Below are 12,656 nucleotides of genomic sequence, written 5' to 3'. Positions count from 1 at the left end.
TGATTGTCAGTGTTGCTTCCTAAGTGGACAGTTTGATTTCACAGAAGTTTGATTTCCTTGGAGTTATATTGAGTTGTTTAAGTGTTCCCTTTATTTTTTTGAGCAGTGTAGTCCCTGCTCTGTTGCTCTGTGAGGGATCTTTCCTCCTGTTCCGCCTTCATTAACATTACATATTAAACTCAGAGGATGTGCGTAGACTGAATTTTTCAAATTTCAGTGGAGCTCCCCTTTACATCTGCTAATCTGGGCTTTATGATCAGCATAGACGCAGTGAGGAGCTCAGTAAGCCTCCACATCATGAAAACTAGGCACTGCTGTCAGCATATATATATATATGAGCACATTTATTCAAATTTAAGGATTCTGAAGAGGATGTCTGAGGTTCTAGTGCAATTTTCATATGCATTACATCATTAGATACCAACCAGACACGCCCCCTTGGCTGTGAAGCGTCCCCTGATTGGCTGGCTGAATGCTGACGCTAAAGGGGGCGTATCTATATATAATGTAGCAGCGGGGGACCGCGCGGTGTGTGGAAGGAGAGCTCAGCCTGTGGAAGCTCCTCTGATACCCAGGTAAGTCCATATTATTGTTCTGCATTTATTTATTTATTTGTTCTGGTCTGTCACGGCTGGAAGTTGACCAGGCTGGAGCATCGTGGCTGTCAGGGCTCTGGGCTGCTCTGCCTCCCCTCTTCAGCTCGGGGCTCCGCCGCTGGAGCAGAGCTCAGTCCAGAGGCGCGCTCTGGGGTCTCAGCGCTGTCTGGTTCCTCCTCAGATCAGATCAGATCAGATCAGACCGCGCAGAGTCCAGCATGATGCCTGTCTGACCCGCTTATTGATCTGCAGATGGGAAGCCTGGATTAATCTTTAATAAACTCTGTAAACGTTAAACTCACAGACGGACTTTTGATGGTGGACAGTCCAGCTGCGCTCTTCTGCTTCTCGCCCTCACGTGACCTGGTAATTCACTTTTAATAAGGCGTGGCACAAAAATTAATACATCGAGGCCGCGTGCTATATTTAGGCCACGATTTAAGTTTCTCATAAGTCGTGGTTTAAATATATTAATGTGTGCCCTCAGTATAGTAATTTATGTACTCGGTGTAGTAAGTTGTGGTCTCAATATCACTATATACACAATAACTCATGGCCTTAATACTGTTTACTGTTTACTACTACTTAATACAGATAATGTACTAAAACGTGTCCTCAGTATGGTAACTTCTGGCTTCCGTATAGGAACTTGTGGCCTCTATATAATAAAATGTGGCCTCAGTATAGTAATGTACGTACTCAATATTGTAATTCGAGGCTTCATTATAGAAATTTGTGCACTGAATATGGTAAGTTGTGTCCTCAATACGTGTGCCCTCTATATAGTAACTTGTATCGTCAGTATAGTAACTTGTATCTTCAATTTAGTAAAATGTGTCCTCAGTATAGTAACTTGTGCCCTCTATATAGTAACTTGTATCGTCAGTATAGTAACTTGTATCGTCAGTATAGTAACTTGTATCTTCAATTTAGTAAAATGTGTCCTCAGTATAGTAACTTGTGCCCTCTATATAGTAACTTGTATCGTCAGTATAGTAACTTGTATCGTCAGTATAGTAACTTGTGCCCTCTATATAGTAACTTGTATCGTCAGTATAGTAACTTGTATCTTCAATTTAGTAAAATGTGTCCTCAGTATAGTAACTTGTGCCCTCTATATAGTAACTTGTATCGTCAGTATAGTAACTTGTATCGTCAGTATAGTAACTTGTATCTTCAATTTAGTAAAATGTGTCCTCAGTATAGTAACTTGTGCCCTCTATATAGTAACTTGTATCGTCAGTATAGTAACTTGTATCTTCAATTTAGTAAAATGTGTCCTCAGTATAGTAACTTGTGCCCTCTATATAGTAACTTGTGTCGTCAGTATAGTAACTTGTATCGTCAGTATAGTAACTTGTATCGTCAGTATAGTAACTTGTATCCTCAGTATAGTAACTTGTATCATCAGTATAGTAACTTGTATCCTCAGTATAGTAACTTGTATCGTCAGTATAGTAACTTGTATTGTCAGTATAGTAACTTGTATCCTCAGTATAGTAACTTGTGTCGTCAGTATAGTAACTTGTATCGTCAGTATAGTAACTTGTATCGTCAGTATAGTAACTTGTATTGTCAGTATAGTAACTTGTATCCTCAGTATAGTAACTTGTATCCTCAGTATAGTAACTTGTATCGTCAGTATAGTAACTTGTGTCGTCAGTATAGTAACTTGTATCCTCAGTATAGTAACTTGTATCCTCAGTATAGTAACTTGTATTGTCAGTATAGTAACTTGTATCCTCAGTATAGTAACTTGTGTCGTCAGTATAGTAACTTGTATCGTCAGTATAGTAACTTGTGTCGTCAGTATAGTAACTTGTATCGTCAGTATAGTAACTTGTATTGTCAGTATAGTAACTTGTATCCTCAGTATAGTAACTTGTATCCTCAGTATAGTAACTTGTGATAGTGGGCGTTGTTCAGACATCAGCTAGTTTTTAGTTGTTTTGTTTTTTCGTGAGTAGTTCAGTTTTTATCGCAGAGCAGATTTAATGGACTTGAGAAATTCCCATAGAGGATGTTCTAAATGACTGGCCTGTCCTTTATCCGTGGGTTTGCTGTTGGTGAACGACTGTTTTGTTGGTTTTGTTTTGTTATGGGAGCAAATTCCCACCACCTCTTACTGTTTCCGTCCCTGTTTGTGGCAATATGTCAAATTTTGACTTAGTATCTCAAAATAACGACTTTATTTTCTCAAAATCTCGACTTACTGTGTTGAAGTAACTCAGCATTTCATTACAATGATGTACTTTATGATACTTTCAAATCATTTCAAATTTAAAATGTACTTTAAAATACTTTGTAGTGAAAGTGTAACTCAATATAATTTCTTACTTTATTATAATTTGAGTATCAGGCTTTACTTTGAGATGCTGTCAATAGTATTGTAAATAAATATTTCAAGAAAAAACAGTCGTTATGTCGAGATATTAAAGCGTTATTTTGCAGAAATAAGCAACTGCTGTGAAATACTAAGTCACTATTTTGACAGACTGCTGTCAGAACCCGAGACAGAGAAAAAGACTTGGTCTTCATGGGTTTTTGAGCGGCGTGAATTCAAGCCTTTAATAAAACGCACAGCGTGTGTAGATCTTAAAAAAGTGTGCTCAGTTTTCACTTTTAATTTTAAAGATATCGAAACTAGTGACCTGTTTTTTTGGCCGTTTTGATTGGTTAGCACTTCTAAACCCTTGTTAACCCTGAGCACTGCAATTCTAATGGTACTTGAGGTCACTTTGCCTTTTTGTTTTGGTGTTGAATGTGTTTAGGATTGGAGAACATGTCGAAGGGCACCGTGGTTCTGGCCTACAGCGGGGGACTGGACACCTCCTGCATTTTAGTGTGGCTGAAGGAGCAGGGCTATGATGTCATCACGTACCTGGTGGGTGCTTTGACCACTTTCTGAATCTTAACATGTCAGATCTGTCCTTATGTGTAGGCTGATGATCTTCTGGAACTGACCGAATGCACAAATGTGGCTGGAGGAACTATATGCTATATATAACTATATATATGTGATCGGTGGTGGACCATGACTGTTAGTGCTACGTTTTTGGTTCGGGCCATAAATATCAAGACATGGGTCAAAAAACATCTGCAACAATGGCAAATTCTGCTAGGGTCCCTGTAGAATTCAGTGTACAGTGGTGGACGAAGTACACAAGCCATGTACTCGAGTTAAAGTAGGTAAAATATTACTGCAGTAAAAGTAGAAGTTCCTCCCTTTAGACCTCCACTTGAGTAAAAGTCTTCAAATGTACTTAAGTATAAAGTAAAAGTACTAAAAGAGTAATTCTGGCTCTGATCTGGTCCTGTTATCATTTTTATAACCAGACTGGCTTCATGAACTCATTTCAGGTGAAAGTCCTCCAGCGTCTCTCTTGGTAAACCAGTCTTTTAATAGAACGTCATTAATTAGTGACGCTGACGTCTATTAAAATGATCAGAAGCACAAAACACTGAAGGTAAACAGTTTCCATCAGGGAGAACCGAGTGGCTCTGAAATCACTTTTTACACACAAGCAAAGTTTCAGTTTCAGATTTATTTACAACTTAGTTCCAAGTTTAAGTTGAATAAAAACTGGCTTTAAACTCAGGATCACAGATGAGCTCCTTTACTATGTTGATCTGTAGGCGTCTGTTCATAAACATAAACCAGCCCAAACTCATTTACTATAAAATGAAATGGTGTTTGTAGAAATTCAGAAAAAAGCCGCGTCAGTCTCGACTGCATATGTGGACATATTTCTATATTGAGCTCTATTTACACAAAGTTAGGTTAGTTCATCATTTATGTTGAACAGACTCTCCCAAAGTTTTACGCTGCTGCGCTGACGTTGAACCGCGTGCTGCACTGGGTCGGTATGACCAACAGGTCAAAACCAGCTCTAAACAAAGTGACCGCTGGGCCCTGATTGGTGCTCTGGCTTTGCGCTTCTTTCGTTTTGACATGTTACGTTTTTATACACACAGAAACCAAAAGGAACGACAGATTTCTCAAAATGTAGGAGGAAAAAGTCGGATATTAGACTCTGAAATGTAGTGGAGTGAAAGGAAAAAGTCGCCCAGAACGGAGAAACTTCAGTACAGAAACACCAAAAATACTAAAGTACAGAAACTCATTACATTTACTCAGTTACTCAGTTACTGTCCACCACTGATAGTATGTTAGCACTAAGACACCATGAGACCTTTTTTAAGGCCTAGGAGTTCCTGGATCCACAATTGTGTTGTCACATTAAAACATCCCAGACTTTTATTTTGGGTAACTTATTAAACTTATTAAACTGATTAAACAGGAGTTTTAACTGATTAAGCTTATTTAACAGACTGTGCGTCATGCATAGGAGCTGCTTTGATGCCGGACCAGTGAAGATTTGCCCACAAAGCACTTTCTCTCCTTCGCCTGACTGGACACTGAGTAACTCATAAAAGGCCGGAATCAGAGGCTTTCGCAGCCGTTGGCGCTTCAGGGGCTTTTTGGCTTTAGATCAAAGACAGGCTGACGCATAGACCTACGTATTCCCAGTGTTTTCCCTGCTCGAATCCCTGAATCCCCGCCACATGCCGGCCCATGCGGAATTCTCTGAAATCCAACCTCACCAGAAATAAACACCTCCCGAAAGTAAAATTACACCTTTTGAAAGCCAAAATGAAAGATATAGCACGTTCTCATGCATGACTGCCTCTCTTATTTACCCAAAACAATAGTCTTATCTTTAAAGGGGAATTCCACCAACTTTTCAGAATTTCTGCAGAATTAAGAGTCAGAATCTAAAGCCTCTAAAAGCTCCGTCACAGAAAGTTGCACAAACTCACTATGACTACATTCATATTACAAGCATCATTTCTCAAATCCGATTTTTCGCTCAAATCCGATCTCTCTGACGTGACGGTTCACACCCGTTTAGGTAAGTGATTCTAATCTGTCATTAATGTGATGAACCGGCTCCTGAACTGACCCTCATGAGCTCCTCCTCCTCAGTAACGTCACGTGACTGAATCACTGCATCATCAGCACAAACTAACGAGCAGAACGAGCTTCGCTGAGAAGATCATTAACTCTGATCAGCTCCCAGCTTGGTTATTAGAGCCAGACGGAGGAGAAAAAGGCGAGATGAGCTGCTTTTCCACCGTTTACAGGCTTTAACGTCTGTTTGGCGCTGCTGCCAGGGTAACGCTGAATGATGGTCACGCGCAGTGGGGAAAAAGCAGATGAATTCCGATCTGAGCGTCACATTAAGGCCGCATGGACACAAATCGGATACGCATCCAATCTAGGACCACATGTGAAAGTGGCTCAGGTCGGATTTGAAAACATCAGATTTGAGCCACAAATGTTTCAGCACTTATTGAAAAAAACCTAAATTCATGTTGGAGATGATATGTATGTACATACAGGGCTCTGCGAGACAAAACAGTCCCCAAAGACTATTCCTAGTGAATAAAATGGTTCCGTTTGCCTTCAGAGTCTCTACAGTCTGAACACTGAATGACTTTGTTGAGTTAAGCAGAAATTTTGTGCAGTGGGTGGAATTCCCCTTCAATAATAGGCTTCAGGCTGTCCACTGTGCTCACTGGGCTGTTGTGGTATAAATTCGCATCAAAACATGTCGGTCAGGTTTCGGAAGGTACATATGATCTAACCATCAAAACAATACGAGCTTTTGGTTTCTGCATGTCGCTGCACGCTCCAGCGCCTACCCAGTGCCTCTGGTATGTGATGCCAGTTTAAACTGCAGAAATGGGCTCACCTTCATGTTCCATAAGTGTCTTCGTCCTGTACTCAATTCCTCCGTTCCTGTAATGGGTTCATTTCCGGGAGATTAATCATGAGGTTGATTATGTAATTCTGGAATGCTCATGCAAAGTCACGCTAGCTTTTGCATCAGTTACAGTCAAATATTGTTACATCATCGGTCGAAAGCTTTCTCTTCCTCTTTTACTCCTTAAAACGCACTTTCATATTCCATAAGCTCCATTCAGAAGCTGGGCGTCGTGTGAGGCTGTAGCTCTTCTCTCCAGTCTAATAGACGGTGACGTCATTTTAAACCCTTATAATAAAAGAAGCTGAACTTTGTTTTTCTACTGAAAGTCGACCCGTTTTTCCCCAAATCTGGGCTCTAAACTATAAACAGACGGCGTCTCTTCAGTGATCTGCTCTGGAAACATCACTTTTAGAAAATAACACAAAGAGCGTCGGAGATTTTTGGCTTTCAGCAGTAAATCGTAAACGTATAGTGATATGTGGAGATCATAAAACACACGTTCTGTTCATTTGAGGGAAAGAAAAACTCAAAAATTTACATTTATTTCATGCCGTTACTGAATAATGTGCCTTACGATTTGGGTGTGTAAATTCAGACGGGAAAATCGAAATATAAGAGCTTAACTGTCCTTGAGAAGCCCACATTTGATTGATCTGAGGACATGTAGGCATGGAAAACTGAATTTTCCTCGCTTTTTAAAGTTGGATGCAGTAGGGTCGTTCTATGGAAACGTCCATTTTTGTGTGTCTAGCATTTACAGATATGTTGCACTTGAAAAAACATGTTAGGATTACGATTTATTTCTATTTTAAAATGTAACCCCATTTCCAGAAAAGTTGGGACGCTGTGCAGAATGTGAATAAGAACAGGATGCAATGATGCGCAAATACTACAAAGACAACATATCAAATGTTGAAACTGAGATGTTTGATTGGTTTTTGAAAAATTTCTGCCCGTTTTGAATTTGATGCCAACAGCATGTTCCAAAAAAGTTGGGGCGGGGGCGTGTTTACCGCTGCGTTTCATCACCTCTTCTTTTGAATTGACAGTTTGAACAAGAAACAAATTTGCATTTATCTGCAATATATTAAAATAAAATAATAACAAAGAATAAGTTTAACAATTAAATTAGAAAAGGTTGCACCAAAAAGTTTTTAAAACGGATCATTTATTCAGAAACCAACATGCAAAAAATAGTTTGTGATGACACAACAACTAACACATGCACATAGATCAACCTATAGCCATTCAGCCCCACCCATTCGTACTGACGTTATAAGTGTTTTAGCCTGGACTGCTTTTTGAAAGAGGCACAGTACAGAACAGCCAATTGGAACAGAGCCCATTCACAGATATCAGTCTTAAAGGTGCAATAACAGGAACAGCCTGTTTGATTGCGAGGAATGAACAGCGAATGGAAACTGATCATGTAGAAATTAACATTATAGTGGATTTTGTGGAGGGAAAAAATGCAAGAAAATAAGGTAGGGGCCCTTTTAAGGCTGCTGGTTGGGGTTTCATCCAGTAGGTGGTGCTAGAATGTTATTTAAGAGTTCCACGGTCACGTTTGGTTTTGCCCCTGCTTTTGCAGTAGGACAGAGTGGAGTTGTGACAGTATGTGAAATTTAGTGATCACAGGGATTTTAGGCTTATTTCACCCTCTGAGGTTGCTTTGTATTATCAGACGATTCAGAGAAGGAATGTAAAGGAATAGTGATCTCACTGCTTGGACAAGCTATTGTCAATAACATCCGTTCATCGCTGCATCCACAAATGGAAGTTAAGACTGTAATATACACAGCAGAAGCCATGTATCAGCAACATCTAGAAACGCTGCCCTCTTCTCTGGGCTCAAGCTCATCTAAAATGGACTGATATACAGTGGACACGTGTACTGTGGTCTGATGAGTGAACCTTTCAGATCGTTTATAGAAATAATAGATGTGTTGCTGAGGCAAAGGAAGAAAGGATCGTCCAGATTGTTACCAGCATAAAGTTCAAAATCCAGGGTCTGTCATATTAGTGGGGAGATATTAGTGGGTAGCTTGTGAATTTGTGATTGCACTATGCACGTTTCAATGCAGCATATGCTGCCTTCTAGACATTGGTGCTTATTTTAGCATTCTGCACTTGTTATGAATGTGTCCAGACCTGTTCCCTCTTGAAAACCTCTGCTGCATTATGAAGCTTAAATTGCGACAATGAAGGCCCTGTATAGCTGCACAGCGGAACACTTGTACAACAGAATTGCAAGAAAATCTGCTTTCAAAACTAAATCATTTGTTATCTTCAGTCCTCAAATGTTCCAACTTTTTTGGAACGTGTTGCAGGCATCAAATTTGGAATTTTTGCATTGTCACTGCTGCCACAGAAAAACCTTGTATCTCCAAAAAAGATAACTTTACAGGCGAAGGAAAAGACATGCCTTGCTTTTAATGTAAGTAAATGGAACCAGACGTTTTTCCAAGTCATTTTAAGCCATTTCTTTTGGTCCATTCATCGTGAAATGTACACATAATGTAAAGGGAAACTGAAAAATGACAAAAATGGAGATACAAGGTTTTGTTCCAACAGCAGAGATGTCCTTACCAAAAAAAAAAAAAAAAAAAGAAAACAATAATTTCATGAGGTAAAAGATCAAATATTGTGTTTTTGCATTTATTTTTACATACTGTCCCAATGTTTTTGGAATTGAAGTCTGTAGTCTATTGAAAATGTCTGTCTGCTGTTAACCAGCCAGCAGGAGTCATCTTGCCAAACAAGTTAAACTTGTGCTCAAGGGTGAGTGAGAGGTCTTCTTGGCTCACATTTGGGGCGGTCTTTCTTCAAGTAGCGTTTAATGACTTTAAAGAAAAGCAGAAGTGGCTGAGCAACTAACGTTTTTTTTGGTCTGCAGGCCAATATTGGACAGGATGAAGACTTTGAAGCAGCCAGAAAGAAAGCAGAGAGCCTAGGAGCGAAGAAGGTAATGCTGAACTACGGGGATTACATCAACAATACTGTAAATGCTCATACTGTAAATGGACAAAGAGACATATCATTATGTCTGGAGTTTAGAAGTTGCTTTCAATGACACTATTTACTTTTATATGAGCGATAAGATATTCTTATGCCTAAGCACCCCTTGCCCCTACTACTGAGCCCATAGCCCTCTGGGTGGGGTGTCCCTATTTTTGTTGAGATAGGGGGGTAGGGCGAAGTGAAGTGTAAGAGCTACATCACCCTCCAAACGGAGGTTTTATCGGAGTCTCACTCCAAACAGTGTTAAGAAGAAATAAAGAATTTTCTGTTAAAGCATTGAAAACCACTATAATGTAATGTTTTGGTTCAATGTTTTGACGTATTATGGTCCTTTTCTTCCTAAAAAGCATACAAAGTCATTAATAGTTTGCTGATTTCTTGGTAGCTAGGTCAATTTAGTATTTAAGGTGGAACGGGAGAATTCAAACAACATGCTGGCGAATCTCTGACTTCAGCTTCATATCACTGAAGAATTAGGGGGGGTGATAATAAATAACTGCCCCCCTCTTTGAAGGCATCTGATCCCTAAGTGTAACTAAAGCCCAGCAGTGAGGAGCTGAACTTTCACCTCCTCTGCTGTCCCTGCAGACGGGCAGGGTCGCCTACAGAGCGGCGCTGGTAGCTGTTAATGAATTAAAGCTCTTTTTATTTCAGGGTCCCATTTCATAGTGAGTGTTTCAGCCACTAGTAACTCAGTAACTCAGTTCCAAAGGGGCAAGGAGACACTCCAAAACAAGGGGTAGGGGTAAAAATAAGAAATGGGATTGGGGCCACTATTCAAACAGATTTGGAGGCATGTTTCTGACACACCATTGGCTATAAAAATGGACAAAAGTATAGAAACAGGGTTCATATTGACTTCTACTACTTCCATATTAATAGATAACATTATATCACACCATCAACTAATGGTGATAATTAGCCGTCCAGCAGGACCAGCAGGAAAGTATTCAGTCTGCACCTGATGTTAAAAACCGAGTTCAGCGCCAGTAAAAACACAAACTCACTCACATCAGCAAATCCATCAATGAGTGAATCTCTTCTAATATTAATACACACCACCATAAAATAAACCCCAAACACAGGAAGAAGGACGGAGCTGAAGTCGGCTTCCTATTCCACAGCTTTCTGTTCCGGTTTTCCCGTTCCACCTTAAACGGTGCAGCAGGAACTTTCTGGTGCCTGAAGCTGCTCCATTTAAGGTGGAACGGGAAAATTCAAACAAGAAGCTGGAAAATAAGAAGCTGACCTCAGCTCCGTGTAAGAAGGTGCTGACGCTAGTCTATTATTAATCTATTAAGGAATGCTGTAACTTACCCAGCTACAAAGCCTCAGAGCTCCAGTGCACTGGAACCTATGTAAATAACATTTTTAGCCAAACGGTCACTTTAATGTCACTTCATAATGTCTTTTTTTGTGCAGGTGTTTATTGAGGATCTACGGGCCGAGTTTGTGGAAGAGTTCATCTGGCCATCAGTGCAGGCCAATGCCATATACGAGGACCGCTACCTGCTGGGCACCTCCATCGCCCGACCCTGCATCGCCCGACGCCAGGTCCAGATCGCCAAGCAGGAGGGGGCCCAGTATGTCTCCCACGGGGCTACAGGGAAGGTTAGTTCACAACCTGAATGTACTATGGGTGGGAGAAAAAAAGATACAGTATGATATCAACATAATTAAGGTCGAAAGTAGTATTGAGCAAAATAAGCTGTAGAGGTAGCAGCGATGACTCCAATAAGTGGCTGTCACAGCTGATGATGAACGATGGCTAGTTGTGTAGCGACTCCCACACCATAAACGACGTTACTAAGTGTCTGGATGTATGTAAATGTCTTATGTTTCATTGGCCGCTCTAAGCATGAGGCCAACGTGACCCCACAGCTGATTACTGAAAGCGTTTTAACTGTTCACTTGGTTAGATGAGGCCCCATGCTCATCAAACCAAGGCTGCTGGGAGAGCCGGCTGGCGTTTACACAGCAGGTACAGGAAGATATTTGGAATGTATCGGACAGCCTGACCACTGTCACGTGTAGTAAACACACAGCAATGGTGGTCACGAAGAAAGGAAAATATATATTGGTTGCTATACTGAATTATTCTTCACTGCCCCACAGGGACATTTGGTGGGGCCAGGCCGGTCATGTAGAGACGCCGCTATCTGTCTGTCACTGTATCACTGAAAACTGCATTTTCCATATGGTTTTGAATCAAACATCCAGTTTTTAATCCGTTGCTTTTGTGATGTCACAGAAACCAATCAAAACTATTTAGATACGTCCACCTGAGCAGTTTAGCCACACCCATTCCTGCTGAAGTTATAAGTAGTGTTTCCAGACTAGGATGATGTGTCTTGAAGGTGGGAGGAGCCTTGACTCTATTGGGGTGGAAGCATAAAGAAAGGCTGTTTTGTTTGTTTGTTTGTTTGTTTGTTTGTTTATTTGCTAGCTGCTGAATGCAGAACGAAGCCCTATAGCTGATGTAACTGCTATGTAACGTAATATCACGTCTGCATAGACTCGCCACTACGTCAGTGGTACCGGGAGATCCCCAATTCTTGCATGACCTATTTGTGGATGCTGGGTATTGGCGTGAAAGAGCATTGATGGATGAAAAGGATACAAAATTGTGAGTTCTGTCAAACGGATAAGACTGAGGGATGCAATGCTGTGCCACAGAATACTACGTCATATGACAAATAGCATATTAACTGCTGCTTTTAGCCCCTTTAACCACCGAATCTTTGAATATCACAGTGGAATCATATTAAGTGTCTCTATGATATGGTAAAGCCTGCAGTCATTCCTGCCTCTAGAGTATTCTGTGGCTGGACGCTCAACTCCGTTTGAAATGTAGCAGTCTGATGTCCTATGGGATTGTTTAACCCCTTAAATGGCCAGTAAGGTTGTATTACACACTTCTATAACCAAAGAGTAGCTCAGCCAGTTTGCACTGAAGTCCTTGTAGTTACTCAGTAATAAACATTAGTATTTAATAACGCTGGGATTTTGGGGGTTTAAGGCTGCCCATGGAGCTACCATCCAGCAGGGGGGGCTAGTAGACAATTTCAGACTTTGGCAAATGGCTCTGGATCTGTGGGATCTTCCTGAATCTCTAAATAAGCAGAAATATAATTAATCTCACCTGAAAAGGCAGGTGACATTTTTTATTTTTATTCTAGCTCACTAATTACTTGATTAAGTAACTTGATTAGTTTATCTGTCAAACACCTTTATTTACATTATTATTCCAAGTTTCCTTAATAGTTGG

The 12,656-nt window shown here is 40.5% G+C and overlaps 1 protein-coding gene across 1 annotated transcript in view; it reads left to right on the top strand.

The window, feature by feature from the left end:
- The first annotated feature begins 511 nt into the window (after positions 1 to 511).
- Positions 512 to 12,656, top strand: part of ass1 (argininosuccinate synthase 1) — a 55,888-nt gene continuing 43,743 nt past the window's right edge. Inside the window, exons 1-4 of the mRNA XM_017724314.2 lie at positions 512 to 575; positions 3,368 to 3,480; positions 9,264 to 9,332; positions 10,811 to 10,999. Of these exons, the coding sequence (XP_017579803.1) occupies positions 3,379 to 3,480; positions 9,264 to 9,332; positions 10,811 to 10,999 (360 nt within the window). The 5' untranslated portion in view covers positions 512 to 575; positions 3,368 to 3,378. The remainder of the gene's footprint in view (positions 576 to 3,367; positions 3,481 to 9,263; positions 9,333 to 10,810; positions 11,000 to 12,656) is intronic.

This window comes from Pygocentrus nattereri, chromosome 23, assembly GCF_015220715.1.
Source record: "Pygocentrus nattereri isolate fPygNat1 chromosome 23, fPygNat1.pri, whole genome shotgun sequence".
In the NCBI taxonomy this organism is placed as follows: Eukaryota; Metazoa; Chordata; class Actinopteri; order Characiformes; family Serrasalmidae; genus Pygocentrus; species Pygocentrus nattereri.
This window is presented reverse-complemented; position numbering and strand designations above follow the sequence as displayed.